This window comes from Anolis carolinensis, unplaced genomic scaffold, assembly GCF_035594765.1.
Source record: "Anolis carolinensis isolate JA03-04 unplaced genomic scaffold, rAnoCar3.1.pri scaffold_13, whole genome shotgun sequence".
Taxonomy (NCBI): Eukaryota; Metazoa; Chordata; class Lepidosauria; order Squamata; family Dactyloidae; genus Anolis; species Anolis carolinensis.
Genome location: NW_026943824.1, coordinates 6,058,215 through 6,086,202, shown reverse-complemented (window position 1 = coordinate 6,086,202; position 27,988 = coordinate 6,058,215). Strand labels below are relative to the sequence as shown.

The 27,988-nt window shown below is 39.4% G+C and overlaps 1 protein-coding gene across 1 annotated transcript; it reads right to left on the bottom strand.

The window, feature by feature from the left end:
- Positions 1-268: 268 nt before the first annotated feature.
- Positions 269-27,625, bottom strand: prpsap2 (phosphoribosyl pyrophosphate synthetase associated protein 2). The gene is made up of 12 exons (XM_062964357.1): positions 27,480-27,625; positions 19,042-19,152; positions 18,615-18,766; positions 16,867-16,919; positions 16,651-16,717; positions 14,817-14,989; positions 12,580-12,695; positions 12,376-12,431; positions 7,988-8,136; positions 5,255-5,325; positions 4,715-4,861; positions 269-1,390 (listed from the first exon to the last, which is right to left on the bottom strand). The coding sequence occupies exons 3-12, from the start codon at positions 18,731-18,733 to the stop codon at positions 1,232-1,234; spliced, it is 1,110 nt and encodes a 369-aa protein (XP_062820427.1). The 5' UTR covers positions 18,734-18,766; positions 19,042-19,152; positions 27,480-27,625; the 3' UTR covers positions 269-1,231.
- Positions 27,626-27,988: the final 363 nt, after the last annotated feature.

Sequence of the window (27,988 nt, the reverse complement as noted above, 5' to 3'; positions counted from 1 at the left end):
ATATACAATTATAATACTGTATTATTATTATATTGTATTACATTATAATATATCACAATGTATTGAAAACATTGACTACAAAAATGCGTTGGATAATCCAGAACGTTGAATAAGTGAGTGTGGGATAAGTGAGACTCTACTGTATATTAAAAGACTACAACTCCCATGTTGCTTCATGGTGATGCGAGTTGTGGGCTACGTATCCATCATCATCATTATCATCATCATCAGGAAGTTCGCCAAACGAAACCATTCCAAGATACACAAAGAAAAACAGAAAAAAATTTATTCTTCCGGTGGCAGAAAATAAATACCAGTGCATATTCCATACGCTTCTCTCCCCTCCCCTATAAAAGCACTTCTACAAAAAACGAGAACAAAAAGAGAAATGTCACTGAACGGCGAACGACAGCGTATATTGCTAACCCTTTAAAGCACTTGTAAGCGAAGCTGTTTCGGATGGAAGAGGAAAAGCAGGGAGGGATTAATCAGAGTTATTTTTCCCACTAAATGGTTGGGAAAATCTCCCTTTTTTTGGTCCTCGTCTCCCAAAATGCCTCCAAAGCCCCTTTGAAATATTGAGGGACATTTCTATAAATTATTTCTTCATGGCTTAAAGGATGGGGACGGAAATGCATCCCTTGTGTAGCAAAAAGGTTCTAGAAAAGAATTAACATTGGCGGGACATACTTTTTTTGAACTATTTCGGGATTTCGGAGGCATCTTTGAACCACTTAGGTCAATGTTACGTAGGATTATTTTGAAGGCATTCTTGAGCCATTTCGGACCCAACGAAGTCGGTGTCATTTTAGTATCAGAAGTGAATAGAAGCCTAAAATGGTCACAGCTGCCTCAAAAGAGTCTAAACTCTCCCTAAGGGGTATTTTGGGGGCGAAATGTGGCCCGTCAGAGTGTCCCACGGCCACAATAAACTCCTAGAAGAAAGAAAACGCACAACTCCTCTAACAGCAAATACTGAAAAATTGGGTTTCCGCCATTTTCCCGGATCAGGCCTGCTTTTCTCATAGGAAATGTCTTGAAAAACCTTATCTGAAATGTGAGGAAGAAAAGAGGAAGGGAGGGAGGGAGGGAGGGGAAGGGAACGTGGCGAGAGGAAACATGTCCCGCCCAAAAGTACAAAGTGTAGTTAAGCCACAAAACGCTTCACAGCTCGGTTTCTGTCCCTGTCCAGTTTGGCCCCTGAAAGTCGCCTTCCGCCCGTCCCCGTCGGTCAGTCGTCCAGCCCGATGTTTCTGAACAGGTAGGACATGGACTCCCCGTTGTGGATCCGGCGGATGGCCTCCGAGAGGATCAGGCTGATGTCCACCGTCTTGATCTTGGGGCACTGCAGCTTCTGGATCTCGTGGGGAATCGTGTTGGTGACCACCACCTGCGGGGAAAGGCACGAGAAGGGTCAGGGAACAGCCCAAGGGACATCCTATTCCTACCCCCTTTGACCATAAAGGAAAATAAAATTATTATTATTATTATTGACACAACGACGTTGTATGACACAGCAAACAAGATAGATATGCTGGATTTCGTTTCACAAAATCACAAGTCGAACACTTCCCAAGTGTCTAGGACTGTGTGATGTATTTTCGGATGATGCGTGCAGATCCCAGTAAGGTGGCCTTTTGCAGTTGGCAGATCGTAATTTTGTCAATGTCTATTGTTTCCAAATGCCGGCTGAGATCTTTTGGCACTTGACGTGGTGGGAGGGCTTAACTGCTCCAATGATGACTGAGGGCTGTGCTGGCGGTAGTGTAACTACCGGCAGGTCCAACCAAGCCAGAGAGGCCTCAGCTGAGGAGCACAACCAAGAGCACCGAACCCATTAGCATTATGGAGAATCAAACCAAAACAAAGTCTATACTGGCTCGGTCGTCGCCCAGGATAAAAAGGACCGCGGTGGATGCTGCTGATTCTGGACATCCATTGACAAGTGGGCTACGGAATCATCAAACCCCAAATGAACAGTCACAGAAGCGGCAGAAATACACAATGCCAGAAAACCGCACAATTATTATTATTATTATTATCATTATCATTATTATTATTATTACTATTATTACAGAACTGGACGGAGCCCAAAGATATCCTGTCTCACCCCCTTCGACTATAAAGGAAGATAGAATTACTATATTATTATTATTGACACAAAGACATAGTATGACACAGCAAATGAGATTTTTTATTATTATTATTATTATTATTATTATTATTTTATTGTATGACACAGCAAACAAGATAGATATGCTGGATTTCGTATCACAAAATCACAAGTCGAACACTTCCCAAGTGTCTAGGACTGAGTGATGTATTATTATTATTATTATTATTATTATTATTATTATTATTATTATTATTGTATGACACAGCAAAGAAGATAGATATGCTGGATTTCGTATCACAAAATCACAAGTCGAACACTTCCCAAGTGTCTAGGACTGTGTGATGTATTATCATTATTATCGTTATTATCGTTATTATTATTATTATTATTATTATTATTATATTGTATGACACAGCAAACAAGATAGATATGCTGGATTTCGTATCATAAAATCACAAGGCGAAGACTTCCCAAGTGTCTAGGACTGTGTGATGTATTATTATTATCATTATTATCGTTATTATTATTATTATTATTATTATTATTATTATTATTATTATTATATTGTGACACAGATATGCTGGATTTCGTATCACAAAATCACAAGTCGAACACTTCCCAAGTGTTTAGGACTGTATGATATTATTATTATTATTATTATTATTATTATTATTATTATTATTATTATTATTGTATGACACAGCAAACAAGATAGATATGCTGGATTTCGTTTCACAAAACCACAAGTCGAACACTTCCCAAGTGTCTAGGACTGTGTGATTATTTTCGGATGATGCCTGCAGATCCCAGCAGGGTGGCCTTTTGCAGTTGGCAGATCGTAATTTTGTCAATGTCTGTTGTTTCCAAATGCCGGCTGAGATCTTTTGGCATGGCACCCAGTGTGCCCATCACCACCGGGACCACCTGCACTGGTTTCTGCCAGAGTCTTTGAAGTTCAATCTTGAGGTCCTGATAGCGGCTGAGTTTTTCCTGTTGTTTTTCGTCAATGTGACTTTCACCTGGGATGGCGACATCAATGATCCAAACCTTTTTTTTCCCCACAACTGTGATGTCTGGTGTGTTGTGTTCCAGAACTTTGTCAGTCTGGATTCGGAAGTCCCACAGTATCTTTGCGTGCTCATTTTCCAATACTTTTGCAAGTTTGTGATCCTACCAGTTCTTTCCTGCTGGGAGGTGGTACTTGAGGCGTAAGTTCCAATGAATCATTTGGGCCACATAGTTGTGCCTATTATTATTATTATTATTATTATTATTATTATTATTATTATTATTATTATTATTATTATTCTTACAGAACTGGAAGGGACCCCAAAGGCACCCTGTCCCATCCCCTCTGGCCATAAAGGAAGATAGAATTACTATTCTATTATTATTATTATTATTATTAGTAGTAGTAGTAGTAGTAGTAGTATTGATACAATGACATAGTATGACACAGCAAACAAGATAGATATGCTGGATTTATAATAATAATAATAATAATTATTATTATTATTATTATTGTTGTTATTATTATATTGTATGGCACAGCAAACAAGATAGATATGCTGGATTTTGTTTCACAAAATCACAAGTCGAACACTTCCCAAGTGTCTAGGACTGTGTGATGTATTTTCAGATGATGCGCGCAGATGCCAGTAGGGTGGCCTTTTGCAGTTGGCAGATCGTAATTTAATTTATTATTATTATTATTATTATGATTATTATTATTATTATTACAGTAGAGTCTCACAAGATAAATAGGCTGGCAGAAGCTTGGATAAGCGAATATCTTGGATAATGAGGAGGGATTAAGGAAAAGCCTATTAAACATCAAATTAGTTTATGATTTTACAAATTAAGCACCAAAACATCATGTTATACAACAAATTTGACAGAAAAAGTAGTTCAATACACAATAATGTTATGTTGTAATTACTGTATTTACGAATTTAACACCAAAATACCACTATATATTGAAAACCACGATATATTGACTACAAAAATGGCTTGGATAATCCAGAGGCTTGGATAAGCAAGGCTTGGATAAGTGAGACTCTACTGTATTATTATTATTATTATTATTATTATTATTATTATTATTATTATTATTATTATTATTAGATACACAACAAGATTAGTATACAGCAAACAAGATCACTATGCTGGCTGTTGTATTGGATCACATGGCGAATAATGCATACAGTCTGAGTAGGGTGACCTTTTGCAACTGACAGATGGTAATTTTGTCAATACCGATTGTTTTCAACTGCTGGCCAAGGTCTTTGGTACTACACTCAGTGTGTCAATCACCACTGGGACCACCTTTACTGGCTTGTGCCAGACTCTTTGCAGTTCGATCTTTAAATCCTCGTATCGTGTCAGCTTTTCTAGTCGCTCCTCGTCAATTCTGATTAATATTATCATTATTATTATTCAACTCTTAAGAGTTGGAAGGGACCCCAAGGCCATCCAGTCCAACCCCATTCTGCCATAAAGGAAGATATAATAATAATAATAATAATAATAACAACAACAGCTTCCCTCGGTCTGGACACTAGATTCCTATGGATGTGGCCTACAATTGCATTGACTTACCTCGTCGATGGCGGACTCCTCTATCAACCGGGGAGCGTCTGAGGAGAGAAGGCCGTGGGTGGCCATGACAAAAATCTTGTAGGCTCCCCTCTCTTTGAGCGTCTCGGCCGCGGCGAGGAAGCTGTCCACGTCGTCAATAATATCGTCCTGGGAAAGAGGACACAAGGCCAGAGTTAAGAGATACAGAAGCTCTTGAAACATCCCTGTCCCTTTAAGGCAGGCATGGGCAAACTTTGGCCCTCCAGGTGTTTTGGACTTCAACTCCCACAATTCCTAACAGCCTACCGGCTGTTAGGAATTGTGGGAGTTGAAGTCCAAAACACCTGGAGGGCCAAAGCTTGCCCATGCGTGCTTTAAGGAGTAGAATGGAGCATAGAAAGTGTTTACTTTCCTTCAAGTTGGGAGCAAGGAACGTACCAACGTTGACTTCAAAATCAACCCCTAAAGACACCAGATCCCTCTTATCTTAGTGCTTCAAACGAGAAACTATTTCTGTCCTTTAAAGATCCAAAAGCAAACGGCAATTTGAAACCTACATACCACGATGATGGCTATCCTCCCGCCGACGTCTCCGACCACCGTGATGGGAGGCTTCTCTTTTGGGATCAGCACTGAAGGCAAAGAAACAGAGCGAGAACAGTCACCTCTTCCCAACTTAAGAACAAACCTACAGAACCAATCTTGTTTGTAACTTGGGGACTGCCTGTATCCGACTTCCATGCTTTTTGGGGGCAATGATTTTATATACTCGAGTATAAGCCAAGGCACCTAATTTTACCACCAAAAAACTGGGAAAACATTGACTCCAGTATAAGCCGAGAGTGGTAGATTTTAGAAATAAAAATAAATACCAATAAAATTACATTAATTGAGGTATCAGTAGATTAAATGTTTTTGATAGACTTGTATTTTTTGAACTGATCGCGCCTATCTGCTATTTAGTATTGTATTTTATGAATGTTGCTGTAATTAATTAGTTAACTTATTTTAATTGATTTGTATTGTATTTTATATTTTTATATATGTGTGTTTTATTGTAAGCCGCCCTGAGTCCCCTTTTGGGTGAGAAGGGCGGAATACAAATGTTGTAATAAATAAATAATAAATAAATTTGAATATTTACATCAAGCTAAATTTAAGATAAGACTGTCCAACTCTGATTAAATCATTAGTCCCATCTTCTTCAATGTAAATGTGTTTATGTATTCTTTTAATAATAATAGAGTAAAATAATACATGTAATAATAATAATAAATACAGGAAAATAATACATGTAATAATAAATAGAGTAAAATAATACAGTAGCTCAAATTTAAGATAAGACTGTCCAACTCTGATTAAATCATTAGTCCCATCTTCTTCAATGTAAATGTGTTTATGTATTCTTTTAATAATAATAGAGTAAAATAATACATGTAATAATAATAATAAATACAGGAAAATAATACATGTAATAATAAATAGAGTAAAATAATACAGTAGCTCAAATTTAAGATAAGACTGTCCAACTCTGATTAAATCATTAGTCCCATCTTCTTCAATGTAAATGTGTTTATGTATTCTTTTAATAATAATAGAGTAAAATAATACATGTAATAATAATAATAAATACAGGAAAATAATACATGTAATAATAAATAGAGTAAAATAATACAGTAGCTCAAACTTAAGATAAGACTGTCCAACTCTGATTAAATCATTAGTCCCATCTTCTTCAATGTAAATGTGTTTATGTATTCTTTTAATAATAATAGAGTCAAATAATACATGTAATAATAATAATAAATACAGGAAAATAATACATGTAATAATAAATAGAGTAAAATAATACAGTAGCTCAAATTTAAGATAAGACTGTCCAACTCTGATTAAATCCTTAGTCTCATCTTCTTCAATGTCAATGTGCTTATGTATCCTTTTAATAATAATAGAGTAAAATAATACATGTAATAATAAATAGAGTAAAATAATACAGTAGCTCAAATTTAAGATAAGACTGTCCAACTCTGATTAAATCCTTAGTCTCATCTTCTTCAATGTCAATGTGCTTATGTATCCTTTTAATAATAATAGAGTAAAATAATACATGTAATACAGTAGAGTCTTACTTATCCAACGTAAACGGGCTGGCAGAACGTTGGATAAACAAATACGTTGGATAATAAGGAGAGATTAAGGAAAAGCCTATTAAACATTAAATTAGGTTATGATTTTACAAATTAAGCACCAAAACATCATGTTATACAACAAATTTGATAGAAAAAGTAGTTCAATACGCAGTAATGCTATGTAGTAATTACTGTATTTACGAATTTAGCATCAAAATATCATGATGTATTGAAAACATTGACTACAAAAATGGCTTGGATAATCCAGAGGCTTGGATAAGCAAGGCTTGGATAAGTGAGACTCTACTGTAGCTCAAATTTAAGATAAGACTGTCCAACTCTGATTAAATCATTAGTCTCATCTTCTTCAATGTAAATGTGCTTATGTATCCTTTTAATAATAATAGAGTAAAATAATACATGTAATAGTAAATAGAGTAAAATAATACAGTAGAGTCTCACTTATCCAACACTTGCTTATCCAACGTTCTGGATTATCCAACGCGTTTTTGTAGTCAATGTTTTCAATAACTCATGATATTTTGGTGCTAAATTTGTAAATACAGTAATTACTACATAGCATTACTGTGTATTCAACTACTTTTTCTGTCAAATTTGTCGTATAACATGATGTTTTGGTGCTTAATTTGTAAATCATAACCTAATTTGGTGTTTAATAGGCTTCTCCTTAATCTCTCCTTATTATCCAACATATTCGCTTATCCAACGTTCTGCCGGCCTGTTTACGTTGGATAAGCGAGACTCTACTGTAAATGTAATAATAATAAGATCAGAGTGAAATAATAAATGTATTAATAATAATAAAAAATAGAGTAAAATAAATGTAATAGTAGCAACAATAATAGAGAAAAATAATAAATGTAATAATACCAATAATAATAGAGAAAAATAATATATGTAATAATACCAATAATAATAGAGAAAAATAATAAATGTACCATGTATTCTCGAGCATAAGCTGACCCAAATATAAGCCAACCAGGACCCTCACCCGAGTATAAGCCGAGGGGGGCTTTTTCGGTCTTTAAAAAAGGGCTGAAAAACTAGGCTTATAATCGAGTATATAGAGTAATTTCCCGAAAGGGAGGCTCTCCTTTGGGTAAGCAATCCTTCCAACCCAAACCCTGGGGCCAAAGGGACTCACTGGGTATCTCTAAGCTGGGGTGGATGGCGGCCACGCTTTTGGCGGTGGGAGGCGAGTGGCGGCCGTCCACCAGGTCGGACTCTGCATCCTGCGCTTCTCCGTGGATGACGGCGATCCCCAGCCGCAGGCGCTCGGCAAAGGACTGGGCCCTGCGGGGAAGAGGAGGGGGGTAGCATTGGGTTAAGAACACTCCTTTCTGGGTTGCTGTGAGTTTTTGAGCAGAAGCATTCTCTCCTGACGTTTCGCCCACAACTACGCCAGGCATCCACAGAGGTGTGAGGTTTGTTGGAAACTAGGAAAGTTGGGTTTATGTATCTGTGGAAAGCCCAGGTTCGGAGAAAAAGAACTCTTGTCTGTTTGAGGCAAGTGTGAATGTTGCAATTGGCCACCTTGATTAGCACTGAATAGCCTTGCAGATTCAAAGCCTGGCTGCTTCCTGCTCCTTTGTTAGAGGAGTTGTTAGCTGGCCCTGATTGTTCCATGTCTGGAATTCCCCTGTTTTCTTAATGTTGCTCTTTATTTACTGTCCTGGTTTTAGAATGTTTTAATACTGGTAGCCAGATTTTGTTAGTTTTGTTAGATGTGGGCAAAACGTCAGGAGAGAATACTTCTGGAATATTGGAAGAATGGTATAAGGAGATTTGGGATATTGCGATAAGTGATAAATTGACATGTAATATTAAAATTAAAAGAGGGTTATTAAAAAAAGGATGGTTTTGGGAAGATATGGGAAAAATGTATAGAGTTTGTATACGTAGAAGGTAAGGGGGAAAAACCAGTAAAAGAAACAATGGAATTTTGGAAATAAATATTGTAATTGGCTGGTCTGGGGTGAAGGGATAGCACTAGGTGAAGGGTCACAAAAGGTAAATAATATGAGTATGTAATATAGTTAGAGAGTGAAAATACCATAGAAGCTATGATATACATAACTCTGCATTGCAAATTTGTTAAAGAATGTATAGGTTTTAAGTACTGAATATGTAAAATTCAAAATTTTTCAATAATTTAAATTTAAAAACTGGAAAAAAAGAGAATGCTTCTGGAACATGGCCATACAGCCCGGAAAACATACAACAACCCTGTGATCCCGGCCATGAAAGCCTTTGACAACACATTTGTTAGTTTTCATTGTTTTCTCCTTTTTGTTGAAATTGTCTGCATGCTTATGGATGTCAATGGCTTCTCTGTGTAGCAGTTGTTGGAGTGGTCCAGCATTTCTGTGTTCTCAAAGAATATTTTGTGTCCAGGTTGGTTCCTCAAGTGCTCTGCTATGGCTGACTTCTCTGGTTGAATTAGTCTGCAGTGCCTTTCATGCTCCTTGATTCGCGTTTTGGCAATGCTGCATTTGGACTTGATGAAAAAACCTGGGCACAGCATATTATTTGAGAACACAGAATTGCTGGACCACTCTAAAACATACATTCAGCCTTTTAATAATAATAACAACAACAACAACAACAACAACCCTAATAAGAAGAACATGCCCTGGCAGAATATGTAAAGCAAAGTGAAGAACCTGCTTTGATTGAAGTCAAAAATCAGAAACTCCTCAAAGAACAGCAGACAAAAAAACAGTACAAGAAAACCGCACTACAAACTAGAGCCGACAGCTGGCACAACAAAACATTGCATGGAAAGTTCCTTGACAAAATTGAAGGAAAAGCTGATAAGGAGAAGACCTGGCTATGACTCATGAATGGGACCCTGAAGAAGGAGACAGAAGGCCTGATCCTTGCAGCCCAGGAGCAAGCCATCAGGACAAAGGCCATTAAGGCCAAGATCGAAAAATCAGCTGATGACCCAAAATGCAGACTGTGCAAGGAAACCGACGAAACCATGGATCATATCCTCAGCTGCTGTAAGAAAATCGCACAGACAGACTACAAACAGAGGCACAACTACGTGGCCCAAATGATTCATTGGAACTTATGCCTCAAGTACCACCTGCCAGCAGGAAAGAACTGGTGGGATCACAAACCTGCAAAAGTATTGGAGAATGAGCACGCAAAGATACTGTGGGACTTCCGAATCCAGACCGACAAAGTTCTGGAACACAACACACCAGACATCACAGTTGTGAAAAAGAAAAAGGTTTGGATCATTGATGTTGCCATCCCAGGTGACAGTCGCATTGAGGAAAAACAACAGGAAAAACTCAGCCGCTATCAGGACCTCAAGATTGAACTTCAAAGACTCTGGCAGAAACCAGTGCAGGTGGTCCCGGTGGTGATGGGCACATTGGGTTCCGTGCCAAAAGATCTCAGGCGGGATTTGGAAACAATAGACATTGACAAAATCACGATCTGCCAACTGCAAAAGGCCACCCGACTGGGATCTGCAGGCATCATCCGAAAATACATCACACAATCCTAGACACTTGGGAAGTGTTCGACTTGTGATTTTGTGATACGAAATCCAGCATATCTATTTTGTTTGCTGTGTCATAATAAATAATAACAATAATAATAATAAATAAATAAAACTTTATATACTGCCCTATTTCCTCAAGGGACTATGGGCAGTTTCCAACATTGCAAGGAAACCATATAACAACTTGTGTATTTTTTAAAAATAAGAAACAGGGAAACTACTGTTTTAGAAGAGTGGCTTTACCAACAGAAGTATGCTTCTGATTATGTGAGTGATTTCCCCCCCTTAGAATGAAGCTCTGATATATTTTAGGGGAAACTGGGCGGTTGGTAGAATTCACTGACGTAATTGGAAGCATGCTTCTGTTGATAAAGCTGCTCTTCTGAGACAGTCGTTTCCCTGTTTCTTTTCTATTACTATTACTGCCCCAAAGCCAGTGTCATGCAGTGTTTGGATATGATTTGGGCGACTAGAGTTCAAATTCAGCCAAGTTATTCCAGGTGAGGCCTGACTAAAGCAGAATAGAGTGGGACAATGACTTCCCTCAATCTAGGAATTATATTCCTATTGCTGCAGCCTAGAATTGCATTGGCCTTTTTCGCTGCTGCATCACACCGTTGGCTCATGTTCAGCTTACAAGGTTCCTAAATCAGAATTAAGCACAAAACAGTGGGTCTATGACTTCCCTCGAGGTGGACACTTAACCGCTATTGATACTGCCTAAAATAGCATTGGCCTTCTTTGCTGCCGCACCACATGTTGGCTCATGTGGTCTGATATTATAATGGAATACAATATTATACTACTAATATAATTATTATACTACTAATAATACAATATAATAATATTAATACCGTATATACTCGAGTATAAGCCAACCCAAATATAAGCTGAGGCACCTAATTTTACCACAAAAAACTGGGAAAACATTGACTCCAGTATAAGCCGAGGGTGGTAAATTTCAGAAATAAAAATAGATACCAATAAAATTACATTAATTGAGGCATCAGTAGGTTAAATTTTTTTCAATATTTACATATAGCTCAAATTTAAGATAAGACTGTCCAATTCTGATCAAATCATTATTCTCATCTTCTTCAATGTAAATGTGCTTATGTATCCTTTTAATAATCATAGAGTAAAATAATACATGTAATAATAATAACAAATACAGGAAAATAATACATGTAATAATAAATAGAGTAAAATAATAAATGCAATAATAATAATAAGATCAGAGTGAAATAATAAATGAATTAATAATAATAATAAAAATAGAATAACATAAATATAATAGTAGCAACAATAGAGAAAAATAATAAATGTAATAATACTAATAATAATAGAGAATAATAATGGCCTCACAGCCTCTGAGGATGCCTGCCATAGATGTGGGCAAAACGTCAGGAGAGAATACTTCTGGAACATGGCCACACAGCCCGAAAGACATACAACAACCCAATAATAATAAATGTACCATAAATATACCATATATTCTCGAGTATAAGCTGACCCAAATATAAGCCAATCAGGACCCTCACCCGAGTATAAGCAGAGGGGGGCTTTTTCAGTCTTAAAAAAAAGGGCTGAAAAACTAGGCTTATACTCGAGTATATACAGTAATTATATATTATATATTAAATGTAATATTACTAATAATATTACCATATAATGATACAGTACAATATAGTAATTTAATGCTCATATTGTGCTATACTAATAATATAATGTATGTTCATTTGATTTGTAAGCCGCTCTGAGTCCCCTTCGGGGCGAGAAGAGCGGGATAGAAATGTAGTAAATAAATAAATAAATAATACGACACAGTATTATCCCAGGTCAGATCAGGCAAGTCCCACACTCTCAGCTTCAGAGGAAGGCAAGGCCAAGCCAACTTTGAAGAAAGCTGGCCAAGCAAATGCAATGGTAGGGTCATCACAAATCCAGAGTCAGTTCAAAGGGGTTCTAACAGCATGAACAAATGGGTTTGGGAGCCTCTAATGACACAGACCCACCTCTTTGCCGACGCGGGAGATTTGGCCACAATCACAGCATTCCTGTAGTCTGGGATCTGCAGAGATGCAAGATAACACACAAGACGGATCAAAGGTTGTCGGGTCCTGAGACATGCCCTTCTCCTTCACCCACATCCAGACAGCAGGGCACCTCTCACTCCTCAGGTCCAGGAAGGTGCATGCAAAGATGGTACACCTGCTCACCTCTTCTTGAATGTACTGGAGCAGAAATGGCGAGGCTCGCAGGTTGTCCACAGGGACGTTGAAGAACCCTTGGATCTCCTTTTGGTGCAGATCCATGGTGATCAGGTGGGTCAGACCTTTGGGAAGAGCAGGACAAAACGGGCCTGGAAACATTGCTTTGCCAACAATGAAGGATATAAATAAAGGAGTGGGTGGGTGCATGAAAACCGTACTGTCCGCAGTCCTCCACTCTTACTGATATGCTACCGTTTCCTATTCTGAGGCTCTGGGGGAACCCAATCTCCCATCATCCCCAGGCTTTGGCAGTTTTCTATTTGGGGATCACAACTCCAAGGATGCTAAGGGATCCATCTGCTGCCCTGGAGACTTTGCATTTTAGTTGTCCAAATGACAGGAAAGGAGATTCCACCTGAACACGAGGAAGAACTTCCTGACGCTAAGAAGAACTGTTCAGCAGGGGAACTCACTGCCTCAGCGTGATGAATGGAGGCTTTTAAGCAGAGGCTCGATGGTTTATATATCTTTTCATAGCAGAATGGGGTTGGACTGGATGACCCTTAGGGCTCTCTTCCAACTCCAGTGAAATATAGACTGCCTTGGAGTTTTCTTCTCTAAAGGCTTTTAAACAGACGCTGGATGGCCATCTGTCAGCAGTGCTTTGATTGTGCTTTTCCTGCCTTGCAGAAGGGGGTCAGACTGGACGGCCCTTGGGGTCCCTTCCAACTCAAAAGCTTTTGATTCTATAGCTCTGTTTCTCCATGAACCTGCTAATGTGTATGAGGCTGGATGGCCATCTATTAAGAGAGCTCTGATTGTGCTCTTCCTGCCTGGCAGAAAGAGATTGGACTGAATGGCCCCTGGGGTTCCTTCCAATTAGGAGGCCTTGATTCTATAGCCCTATAATATGCATTATGTATATACAGTATATTATATGTAATATACTATATAATGTACAATGATATATAATAATATATTGTATAAACATATAATATTTACAATAATATTATAATGTAATACAATATAATACTACTAATACAGTAGAGTCTCACTTATCCAAGCCTCGCTTATCCAAGCCTCTGAATTATCCAAGCCATTTTTGTAGTCAATGTTTTCAATATATCATGATATTTTAGTGCTAAATTTGTAAATACAGTAATTACAACATAACATTACTGCGTACTGAACTACTTTTTCTGTCAAATTTATTGTATAACATGATGTTTTGGTGCTTAATTTGTAAAATCATAACCTAATTTGATGTTTAATAGGCTTTCCCTTAATTCCTCCTTATTATCCAAGATATTTGCATATCCAACATTCTGCCGGCCCGTTTAGCTTGGATAAGTGAGACTCTACTGTAATACAATATAATAATATTAATTATATATATTTTATTACATGTAATAATCCTAATAATATTACAGTATGATGGTATAGTACAATATAGTAATACTAGCTGTGCCCGGCCATGCGTTGCTGTGGCGAAGTATGGTGATATGGGAAATAAAGTATTGAGGTGGCAGTAAAGGGTAAAGCTTTTCCCCTGACATTAAGTCCATTATAAATGGGTCATATAGCTGCGTGGAGGAGCCTTGAGTCTACACTGCCATATAATCCAGTTCAAATCAGATAATCTGTATTTTATAGGCAGTGTGGAAGAGGCCTAAGTGAGGCCTAACTCTGCCTGTCCCCTGGGCTGAGTGGGTTGCTAGGAGACCAAGTGGGCAGAGCTTAGCCTTCTAACTGGCAGAAATTGGAATAAAAACAATTATTCCTCTCCCTCTAATTAGGACTTTATTTTTCTTTTCTTTTTGTTGTATGAACGTAGGGGCATGGATGAGGGGTTGTGCTGCCAAGTTTAGTGTTTCTGGGATGTGCAGTTTTGTTGTTTTGTCCTAGGCCGAAATTTCATTACCCTTTTATATATATAGATATAATGCTAATATTGTGCTATGCTAATAATATATTGTATGTACATATAGTTTGTAAGCCACACTGAGTCCCCTTTGGGGTGAGAAGGGCGGGATATAAATGTAGTAAATAAATAAATAAAAATAAATAAATACATTTCTCCATGAACCTGATGTCTATGAGGCTGGATAGTCATCTATCGGTAGGGTCTTGATGGAGCTTTTCCTGCCTAGCAAAAGGGGGTTGGCCTGGTTGGCCCTTGGGGTCCCTCCCAACTCTAGGAGTCTATGATCTTCCTGCTTCTGCCCACTGTGCCGTGTTCTCACCCGCTTTGCACATCATGGAAGCCAGGAGCTTGGAGACGATGGAGCCCCTCTTGCGCATCTTGCACTGCTTGCTGTAGGGGAAGTAGGGGACCACCCCAATGATGCTTTTGGCACAGGAGGTCTTGCAGGCGTAGACCATGATCAGGAGTTCCATGATGGTCGTGTTCACATCCCTGCAACGAGAAGAGGGCCGGGGGGAAAGGTAAAAGGAGGAGAGATCAAACTGCAGATCCTATTCTCTGATCAAAAGCATACCGTATATACTCGAGTTTTTCAGCCCTTATTTATGAGCTGAAAAAGCCTCCCTCGGCTTATAATCGGGTCAAGGTCAAGGCCAGCAACAGAACCTGCAGGCTATTGCTTGCAATATGTGATCTATTTCTCTCTTCTCCTCTCTTATCAGTGTGTTTTCTTTTGCAAAGCCTCCCTCGCTCTTAATCAAGGGAATGTTTTGAAAAGAGAAAGACACCCTTGCAAGTCAGGAAGAAGAAAAATATATATTCATTAATCTTATGATAGCATTTTCCCCTGAAATATTTATTAAACTCTCTTACAGATATATAGGCATTAACCCCTTGTAAGCTTTTGCCATCTCTATGTACCTTTATATGTGTATCTATCTATATACATTAATTTTATATATGAATTTACCCTCATATGTTTGCAGGTCTTGCAAATCCTTTATACATATAGATCCATGTACCTGTGTATCTGTAGCCATACATACACATTATTTTTATATATGAATTTACCCTCATATGTTTGCAGGTCTTGCAAATCCTTTATACATATAGATCCATGTACCTGTGTATCTGTAGCCATACATACACATTATTTTTATATATGAATTTACCCTCATATGTTTGCAGGTCTTGCAAATCCTTTATACATATAGATCCATGTACCTGTGTATCTGTAGCCATACATACACATTATTTTTATATATGAATTTACCCTTATATGTTTGCAGGTCTTTGCAAATCCTTTATACATATAGATCCATGTACCTGTGTATTTGTAGCCATACATACACATTATTTTTATATATGAATTTACCCTCATATGTTTGCAAGTGTCTGCAAATATCTATATAAAGAGAGATGTCTGGATAGATATGAATATATTCTTACCTACCTATATATAAGGCTTGCAAATATTACAGGGGGAAATAAATACACAAATATATATAGACATGTCTGGATAGATATGAATATATATATATATATATATATATATATATATATATATATATATATAGGGCTTGCAAACATTGTAGAGGAAATGTACACACACACAGGGGATTTGCAAACATTTCAGGGGGAAATGCATATGTGAAATTAGTGACTATAATTATAGATCTATATCTAGCTCTGCATTGTTTATATAAGCATTAAATGTTTGCCTGTTACTATGTTGGAAGCCAGCCTGAGTCCCCATGGGGAGATAGGGTGGGATCCAAATGAAGTTATTATTATTATTATTATTATTATTATTATTATTATTATTATTATTATTATTTTATTGTTGATACCATATTGTTTTTGTTGCCCCTACTTTTCCACTTATAGAGCTAGTTTATTGTTTTTCTTTGAAATACGGTAAATATTCAAAAACATTTAACCTACTGATGCCTCGATTAATGAAATTTTATTGGTATCTATTTTTATTTTGAAATTTACCCATAGCTGCTGCATTTCCCACCCTCGGCTTATACTCGAGTCAATAAGTAATCCCAGTTTTTTGTGGTAAAATTAGGTGCCTCAGCTTATATTCGGGTCAGCTTATACTCGAGTATATATGGTATATGGATTCCCAAAGAGAGGGTTGTACTCACTTTGAAACAGTCTGGATGATAAAGACGTCCTTCCCTCTCACAGACTCTTGGATTTGCACCCGCGTCTCTGCCAAAAGAAAAGACAACATGAGTAAAAGGTCCAAACTCCCAATGAAGGGATGTAAGGCTCTAGAGCAGGGAGGTTGCCACCAGGAATGTTTCATTACCTTTCATGAGCCAAACAGACAAAACGCCCTAAAGACGCCCACGGCTCACCTCTGTTTGGCTCCTGGTAGACCTGGACTTTGCCCATCTCGACCCCCAGCCGCCTGAGGAAATAATAAGGCAAAACAAAGTCACACCGGGGAAATGAGCGGGGAAATTCAGATGGAAAATTATATAGAGGCCACTGTCCAGGTAGGGAACATGCATCTAGTACAAATACACCTTTTAAAGGTAAAGGGAATGTAACTTAATCCAAAACTGTAAATACTCCACTATATGAGGAACGGTTGATGTTTTTGGTCAGGACAGTTTTTCGACAGAAATTAAATTCAAAGCAGACAAGACATATGTTGAACATTTGGGATGTTATATACCTGGGAATGATAAGGTTTATTGTATACCCAATAATTATGATAATTATAATAATAAGGTCGTATTATTATTATTATTATTATTATTATTATTATTATTATTATTATTGGGGGCCCTGGAGGTGGCGCAGTGTGTTAAAGCGCTGAGCTGCTAAACTTGCAGATCGAAAGGTCCCAGGTTCAAATCCCAGAAGCGGAATGAGTGCCCGCTGTTAGCCCCAGCTCCTGCCAACCTAGCAGTTCGAAAACATGCAAATGTGAGTAGATAAATAGGTACTGCTCCAGCGGGAAGGCAACGGCGCTCCATAAAGTCATGCCACCCACATGACCTTGGAGGTGTCTACGGACAACGCCGGCTCTTCGGCTTAGAAATGGAGATGAGCACCAACCCCCAGAGTCGGTCACGACTGGACTTAACGTCAGGAGAAAACCTTAACCTTTACCTATTTATTATTATTATTATTATTATTATTAGCGACATTTATATCCCGCCCTTCTCACCCCGAAGGGGACTCAGGGTGGTTAACAAGTATATATGCATACAAAATATTATATTATATGACTATATTGCAATATTATTAGTAATATTGCATGTAATATAAATATATAATTATAATAGTGAATTATAATTATTATTACATTGTATTACATCATAATATTATTATTAATATTACATGTATATACAATATATTATAATATTAGTATAGCTTAATATTATATATTATTATATCATTAAATTGATACAGGAGACATTAATCGTATATCCATTAATTGTAATAAGGTATACTGCATACTGATAATAGGGTATATTCTATACCTAATAACAAGGTATATTGTATAACCAATAATATTTATTTATTTATTTATTTATTTACAGCATTTATATTCTCACCTCGAAGGGCGGATCACATTACACATATAGGCAAACATTCAATGCCTTTTTAACATAGAACAAAGACAAGACAAACACAGGCTCCGAGCGGGCCTCGAACTCATGACCTCCTGGTCAGAGTGATTCATTGCAGCTGGTTGCAGCTGGCTTGCTCTCCAGCCTGCGCCACAGCCCGGGCTGGATCATAATAATAATAATAATATATTGTATACCCAATTATAATAATGTGCATTGTATACCCAATAATAACTAGAATAATACGTTATACTGAATACCTAATAATAATAATAATAATAATAATAATAATAATTAATAATAATGATAATATACAGCTTCAGCTTTTTACAACAACACCCATTATACTGATTCTGGACCTTAAAAGCAATTTTATCTTTGCACAACATTGCTGGAACGTTTCTAAATAACAATACAAAATAATTTTGCTGGAGGTTTTATTCTCAAACTCATTAGGAGTGAAATATTGCCAGCAAAGACTGCTTTAATGAAGGGGTGGGTGCGCTGCTGTGAGAACTCACTCCGCAATCCTCTTGGAGAGCTCCATGCACGACGGGTTGGAATTGGCCGAAAACAGGACCAGCCCGCCTTTCGTCACGTTCATGTTGGATCCAGTTCCAACGGGCGCCACACAAAACATCAAATCCTCCGTTGTTTTCCCGCTTTTAGAATACTGCAAGGAGATCAAAGCACACATCAGTCCTCTCAGCAGCAGACACACACCACCACATTGATTTTCATGTTGTGACAAAGGACAGGACTGTTGCTGTGGTGCGCAGAGGCGAGGATGAGGTGCCTTATAAAACCCAGCGTTGGCGAATTACGCCAGATCTTTAAATACAAGAAAGTCCTGTTCCTATGCACCAGGCTGGCAAAAGTCTTCGGATTCTGCTAGAAACATCCCACCAATTTCTACTCTGAATGCAAAATTATTTCAGAGATACTTACAAATATAGGAAGGTAGGACAGAAAGAGCTCCGTCAGATTGGTGCCCAGTTCTAGTGCTGTCACGTACTTTGCTTTTGGCTAGCAAACAATCCTCCTAGCATCCTTAGGTACCTATGGAGAAAGAGCATGGAAAAACAATGCCATTAAGAGGCAATGCAAAGAAAGCGTCATGCTGAGATATATCGCTCTATATCGCTCCCATGTTGCAGGAATGAAGAGGATGCTTTTAAAGTGCGCATTTTTTTTGCAACAGGAAGAAAAGCTGTGCAACGAGACTGCCAGTATCGGCATCGATCAATACAACCTGTTTGAGCAATTAAAATGCAGCTCTAGATGACATACTAGCACTTAATCTTCAGCATTGCTCTTGTGATCAAGTTTGCAATTGAATCTAATGCGCCATCAAATCTGATGTGCTCCCGAATTTTCATAATGTAATTTGCGAAAAAGGTGAGCATTACATTCGAGTAAATATGGAATATATATTTTGTAAATCTCAAGTGTGTTGTCATCAAAGAGAACAAAAACACAGTCAATGTTGTAGAAGATAATGGAAAACAACATTTCCGGGCCGGGCTGTGGGGCAGGCTGGTTAGCAGCCAGCTGCAATAAATCACTCTGACCAAGAGGTCATGAGTTCGAGGCCAGCCCCTGCTCGTTGTTGATCTAAGCAACCCGAAAGACAGTTGCATCTATCAAGTAGGAAATTTAGGTACCACTTATATGTGGGGAGGCTAATTTACGACACCATAAAAATCAACCAGCCGCCGTTGGAATGAGGAAGTTGCCGTCGCAGTGGATGATGAAGCAGCTGCTCCTCCTGTGGCCAGAATCAAGCATACCCTCAGGAAGATGGAGCTGGAGAAGGTTTAAATTGCCTCTGTGTCTGTCTCTGTCTCTGGTCTATGTTATATGGCATTGAATGTTTATAATAATAAAATAATAATAATAATAATAATAAAAACTTTATTTATACCCCGCCACCATCTCCCCGTGGGGACTCGGGGCAGCTCACAACGTTACAAAAGTAACAGCGCAAATACATTAAACAATATACACAGTTTAAAACACAAGTAGATGATAAAACAGAAGTTAAAACAAAGGTTTATTTTTGACTTATATGTGTACAATTGTGATCTGCCCTGAGTCCCCTTCGGGGTGAGAAGGGAGGAATATAAATACTGTAAATAAATGAATAAAAAAATTTCTCTCCAGAGCAGCATCTATGACAAGATTGGTCTAATAACAACATTGTCTTTCTCAAATTCATCTCCCAGTCTCTGCAAAGAAGTTCTTTCCTGTTTATTTGGTGGCATTTCGCAGAAAAAGAGGCGGACGGAAAATCTAATTCAGAGCAAATCCATTGCCTCCCATCCATCAGAGACTTCTCTGTTCCAAAGAAGCTGTTTTTGGAGTGAAAACACATGACTAGATTTGTCCGGAGACACAGAATTGGCTGCATTCTTTTAAAAAAGGAACAAACTCAAAGGAAGAGTAAAATGCAGGAAGACGTCAGCCGTTCCCTTGCTAATAATGCTTTTGTGATTATGAGGATTGATGGGCTGCAATAGAGGCAGGCATTAAAGGCTTACGTGAAACGGAAGCAAGAGGGATGGAAATATTAACAGACATAAAGGGCGATGCTAATGGCTAAAGCCAGTTTGAGGCAGAAGATGGATACAGCAAAGCCAGGCTCAGTCAACGGCCAAACTAAATGTCTGGTTAGTAGACAGGAATTAAAGATGTAGTTTGGTCTCCCATCTAAGGACTAACCAGAGCTGACCCTACTTGGTCTGGCTGTTAGCACTTTGGAGTTTCCTTCTTTTTAGAAATAAAAGCTTTTTACATTTCTAATAATAATAATAATAATAATAATAATAATAATAATAATAATAATAATAATGGGGAAACACAAAGTGAAAACATAGATCTGGAAAGATAACTTGTTCTTACCGAGAAGGAAGCATGATTGGAAAAGCTGAATGCATCATTTGCTCTTATGCAAAAAAACTATCCAGAGATAGCACTGTGATGTGGTTTCAGAATTGGACTCATTTAATTTGTATTGGGTTTTATTTATCATTAGCTACCTGGGTTCCTATGTCGAGAAAAACATATATAAATAGGGGTAACGCCGTCATGGATGTAGGGTTGCCGTGAGTTCGGAAATGAGTAAACAATAAGAAATCCAAGTACAGTGAAGATTACACTATGTAACAAAATTATATTCCTGGTTTGAAAGTATTATTTCCTATTTAATTGTGCGGTTCTGACTTTGAAAGACTGAAAAAGCCCCCCTCAGCTTATATTAGGGTGAGGGTCCTGGTTGGCTTATATTTGGGTCAGCTTATACTCGAGAATATATGGTACATTTATTATTTTTCTCTATTATTATTGGTATTATTACATTTATTATTTTTCTCTAATATTGTTGCTACTACAGTAGAGTCTCACTTATCCAACATAAACGGGTCAGCAGAACGTTGGATAAGCGAATATGTTGGATAATAAGGAGAGATTAAGGAAAAGCCTATTAAACATCAAATTATATTATGATTTTACAAATTAAGCACCAAAACATCATGTTTTACAACAAATTTGACAGAAAAAGCAGTTAAATACACAGCAATGTTATGTAGTAATTACTGTATTTACGAATTTAGTACCAAAATATCAGAATGTATTGAAAAGATTGACTACAAAAACACTGACTACTAAACGGCAAATTGTGTTGGATAATCCAGAACGTTGGATAAGAGAATGTTGGATATGTGAGACTCTATATAAGATCAGTCATTTAAAAAACATACTTATAGTAGAGTCTCACTTATCCAAGCCTCGCTTATCCAAGCTTCTGGATAATCCAAGCCATTTTTGTAGTCAATGTTTTCAATATACAGTAGAGTCTCACTTATCCAACATAAACGGGCCGGCAGAATGTTGGATAAGCGAATATGTTGGATAATAAGGAGGCATTAAGGAAAAGCCTATTAAACATCAAATCAGGTTATGATTTTACAAATTAAGCACCAAAACATCATGTTATACAATAAATTTGACAGAAAAAGTAGTTCAATACGCAGTAATGTTATGTTGTAATTACTGTATTTACGAATTTAGCACCAAAATATCACGATGTATTGAAAACATTGACTACAAAAATGCGTTGGATAATCCAGAACGTTGGATAAGCGAGTGTTGGATAAGTGAGACTCTACTGTACTGTATTTACGTATTTAGCACCAAAATATCAGAATGTATTGAAAGGACTGACTACAAAAACATTAACTACTGAAAGGCAAACTGCATTGGATAATCCAGAATGCTGGATATGTGAGACTCTACTGTAGTAGTTCTACTCCAGAAACTTGGTTTTTGTGGCTGCCACAAACTAGGATGAAATGGTTGAGACTGAATAAGATATTCATTGAAAAACTAGAACAAAATGTGCTGCAGGATGTCCCACAAAAAACAAAGTTTTTGCAGTTGAATACACTTTTTAAATAATAGAGCCGATCAGGAAATTACATTTATAACCCAGGAACAAACATTGTGTTACATAGTGTTTTTGTTGTTATGAAGTTTCTTTTTTAAGAAAAACAAATGGAAGAAAGACACAAAGGAAAAGCCCAGTCGAGTGGAGTGAGCTTCAGCATATTGATGCAAAAGTCCACCCAATGGCGTAAGGGATGTTTCCTAGTAAACAGGACCAACAATTCAATTCAATGGAATCATTGGGCTTTTTATGGCCTGACATTAGTCCTGGTTCAAAGGTAAGGAGATAAAAAGAAGCAGCTGAAGTGCAAAGAGGCATTTAAAACAGTCTGCAAGGAAATCAGGCAAGGCACACAAAGCCCTTCCTTATCTGTTGCTGGAACAGAGCGAACATATAATTACTTTTCTAAAATGCTACTTCTTTGGGAATGGGAAGGAAGCCAAGCACTAAATGGCCTGAAAGGAGAAAAAGTAAAATACTTTGTAAAATACTTTGTAAGATCATCATCCCTCCAAATGGAGGACAGAGACCATCATCCTCTTCAAACAACCTGCCAAACATCTCCCCCTCTCCACCTATAAGATAAAGCCCATCATCCCACTCGTCTTACAGGTGGAGGGAGAATGATATTGGCCAATGCGATAATAATAATAAACTTTATTCTTATAACCCGCCCCATCTCCCCAAAGGGACTTGGGGCGGCTTACACAGGGACAAGCCCAAACAACAACATAACAGCACTTCATGTATAAAATTTAACAGCGATGCAATCAATCAATCATCAATCAAACTTTATTAAGGTCCAAAGACCCAATTTGCTCAGCAGTAAAAGATGCACCACTGCCAACAGATTCATAAGCTGAGAATGCGATTCTAGGCTGCGTCCGCAGGAGTCAACAACAACAAGAAGACTTTATTACGGTCCATGACCAGCGCAGAGTCATAAAAGTCTAGTATACTACTGGCTGTTAGGAATTGTGGGAGTTGAAGTCCAAAACAACTAGAGGGAGGGCCGAAGTTGGCCCATGCCTGCTGTAGACCATCATCCCCTTGCATCAACCTGCCAAACAGAAACCATCATCCCCTTCCCTCGACCTGTAGGACAGGTAGAGCCCATCATCTTTTCCTCCAGCTGACAGACCCTCATCCCCACCGTCTCCACCTGCAGGACACGAACCATCATTCCCCAGGTTCCACTTGTAATGTAGAGCCCATCATCCCTATCTCCCCACCTGTAGGGCAGAGATCTTCACCCCCCAACCCACTTCGAACTTCAGGAGATGTCATCTAGAACAGAGCCCATCATCCCTGTAAGACCTGCTTCCAAATGCAGGGTAGCAACCATCATCCCCATCCTTCCAGCTGTAGGATAGAGCCCATCATCCTTTCCTCCAGTGAGAGGTCACAAACTATCATCCCCTTCCTTCAGGGAGTAGGACAGAGCCCATCATGCCTGTAAGACCAAGATAAAGACCATCATCCCCTTTGATAGGTACTTTTTTGGGCAGAACCCATCATCATCCTCCAGGACCGAGCCCATCGTCCCCCTCCTTCCACTCCCAGGAAGGAAGCCATCATCCTTTCCAGCTGTAGGATAGAGCCCATCATCCTTTCCTCCAGTGAGAGGACACAAACCATCATCCCCTTCCTTCAGGGAATAGGACAGAGCCCATCATGCCTGTAAGACCAAGATAAAAACCATCATCCCCTTTGATTTCCTCCAGTGAGAGGACACAAACCATCATCCCCTTCCTTCAAGGAGTAGGACAGAGCCCAGCATCCCTGTAAGACCAAGATAAAGACCATCATCCCCTTTGATTTCCTCCAATGAGAGGACACAAACTATCATCCCCTTCCTTCAAGGAGTAGGACAGAGCCCATCATCCCTGTAAGACCAAGATAAAGACCATCATCCCCTTTGATTTCCTCCAATGAGAGGACACAAACCATCATCCCCTTCCTTCAGGGAGTAGGACAGAGCCCATCATCCCTGTAAGACCAAGATAACGACCATCATCCCCTTTGATTTCCTCCAATGAGAGGACACAAACCATCATCCCCTTCCTTCAGGGAGTAGGACAGAGCCCATCATCCCTGTAAGACCAAGATAATGACCATCATCCCCTTTGATTTCCTCCAATGAGAGGACACAAACCATCATCCCCTTCCTTCAGGGAGTACGACAGAGCCCAGCATCCCTGTAAGACCAAGATAAAGACCATCATCCCCTTTGATTTCCTCCAATGAGAGGACACAAACTATCATCCCCTTCCTTCAAGGAGTAGGACAGAGCCCATCATCCCTGTAAGACCAAGATAAAGACCATCATCCCCTTTGATTTCCTCCAATGAGAGGACACAAACCATCATCCCCTTCCTTCAGGGAGTAGGACAGAGCCCATCATCCCTGTAAGACCAAGATAACGACCATCATCCCCTTTGATTTCCTCCAATGAGAGGACACAAACCATCATCCCCTTCCTTCAGGGAGTAGGACAGAGCCCATCATCCCTGTAAGACCAAGATAATGACCATCATCCCCTTTGATTTCCTCCAATGAGAGGACACAAACCATCATCCCCTTCCTTCAGGGAGTACGACAGAGCCCATCATCCCTGTAAGACCAAGATAAAGACCATCATCCCCTTTGATTTCCTCCAGTGAGAGGACACAAACTATCATCCCCTTCCTTCAGGGAGTAGGTCAGAGCCCATCATCCCTGTAAGACCAAGATAAAGACCACCATCCCTTTTGATTTCCTCCAATGAGAGGACACAAACTATCATCCCCTTCCTTCAAGGAGTAGGACAGAGCCCATCATCCCTGTAAGACCAAGATAAAGACCATCATCCCCTTTGATTTCCTCCAGTGAGGACACAAACTATAATCCCCTTCCTTCAAGGAGTAGGACAGAGCCCATCATCCCTGTAAGACCAAGATAAAGACCATCATCCCATTTGATTTCCTCCAGTGAGGACACAAACTATCATCCCCTTCCTTCAAGGAGTAGGACAGAGCCCATCATCCCTGTAAGACCAAGATAAAGACCATCATCCCATTTGATTTCCTCCAGTGAGGACACAAACTATCATCCCCTTCCTTCAAGGAGTAGGACAGAGCCCATCATCCCTGTAAGACCAAGATAACGACCATCATCCCCTTTGATTTCCTCCAGTGAGAGGACACAAACCATCATCCCCTTCCTTCAGGGAGTAGGACAGAGCCCATCATCCCTGTAAGACCAAGATAAAGACCACCATCCCTTTTGGTTTCCTACAATGAGAGGACACAAACTATCATCCCCTTCCTTCAGGGAGTAGGACAGAGCCCATCATCCCTGTAAGACCAAGATAAAGACCATCATCCCCTTTGATTTCCTCCAATGAGAGGACACAAACCATCATCCCCTTCCTTCAGGGAATAGGACAGAGCCCATCATCCCTGTAAGACCAAGATAACGACCATCATCCCCTTTGATTTCCTCCAGTGAGAGGACACAAACCATCATCCCCTTCCTTCAGGGAGTAGGGCAGAGCCCATCATCCCTGTAAGACCAAGATAAAGACCATCATCCCCTTTGATTTACTCCAATGAGAGGACACAAACCATCATCCCCTTCCTTCAGGGAGTAGGACAGAGCCCATCATACCTGTAAGACCAAGATAACGACCATCATCCCCTTTGATTTCCTCCAGTGAGAGGACACAAACCATCATCCCCTTCCTTCAGGGAATAGGACAGAGCCCATCATCCCTGTAAGACCAAGATAAAGACCACCATCCCTTTTGATTTCCTCCAATGAGAGGACACAAACTATCATCCCCTTCCTTCAGGGAGTAGGACAGAGCCCATCATCCCTGTAAGACCAAGATAATGACCATCATCCCCTTTGATTTCCTCCAATGAGAGGACACAAACCATCATCCCCTTCCTTCAAGGAGTAGGACAGAGCCCATCATCCCTGTAAGACCAAGATAAAGACCATCATCCCCTTTGATTTCCTCCAATGAGAGGACACAAACCATCATCCCCTTCCTTCAGGGAGAAGGACAGAGCCCATCATGCCCGTAAAACCAAAATAAAGACCATCATCCCCTTTGATTTCCTCCAATGAGAGGACACAAACCATCATCCCCTTCCTTCAAGGAGTAGGACAGAGCCCATCATCCCTGTAAGACCAAGATAAAGACCATCATCCCCTTTGATTTCCTTCAGTGAAAGGACACAAACCATCATCCCCTTTCCTTCAGGGAGTAGGACAGAGCCCATCATCCCCTTTGATTTCCTCCAGTGAGAGGACACAAACCATCATCCCCTTTCTTCAAGGAGTAGGACAGAGCCCATCATCCCTGTAAGACCAAGATAAAGACCATCATCCCCTTTGATTTCCTCCAGTGAGGACACAAACTATCATCCCCTTCCTTCAAGGAGTAGGACAGAGCCCATCATCCCTGTAAGACCAAGATAAAGACCATCATCCCCTTTGATTTCCTCCAGTGAGGACACAAACTATCATCCCCTTCCTTCAAGGAGTAGGACAGAGCCCATCATCCCTGTAAGACCAAGATAAAGACCATCATCCCCTTTCTGATGGGTACTTTTTTGGCCAGTACCCATTATCATTACCAAGCCCATCATACCCTGAAGCTGCAGGAGAGAGGAGAACCCAAACCATCATCCCCTTCAAGATAGAGCCCATTATCCACACATTGGCCACCTGTCAGACCACCCATCATCCCCATTCCTTCGAAACGCAGGGCAGAAACCCTTTTCCATTGACAGAGAAGGAGTCCTCTCAAGATAGACAACAGAACCCATCACTCCCCTCCCTCCAGGTGTGAAAGGAAGGCCTAGAGGGCATCCCCACCCCACCTCAACGTGCAGGGAGGACAAAGACCATCATCCCCACCATAGAAAGAGGCCCAAGGATGCTCTCCCGTTACCTGAGGCCTGAGGCCTTTCGAGAGGAGAAACCGGGATGCTGTGGGGCGGGGTTGGGCCTTCGGGTCGGTCCTTGCTGCGCGCGCAGCCCGGCAAGATGGCGGCGCGCTCCCTTCTGCGCGCCCTCTGCCGCCCCCAGTGGACGCATCGAGAATTGCGCCCTCTTCGCTTGCACCTTTCCTATGGACGCGCCCTCTGCCGCCCCCAGTGGACACATCGAGAATTGCACCCCCCAGAAGGAAAGGAAAGGAAAGGCAAGGAGAAAGAAGTGTGAATTTGCATAATATTAAGGTTTAGATTCAGTTGAAGAAGTGTATACTCTTTTAAAGTATTTTATCCTATTAGGGAAGTCTTCCTAATGACTTCTCATTGTGATGTTGCCATTTGATAATTTTTGTATTGCCTGTAGACGTTCTTAGTACGCTGTTGCTTTGCAAAACCAGCTCCTTCCAGCTCCTGAAATATTATTATTATTATTATTATTTTATTATTATTTTATTATTATTATTAT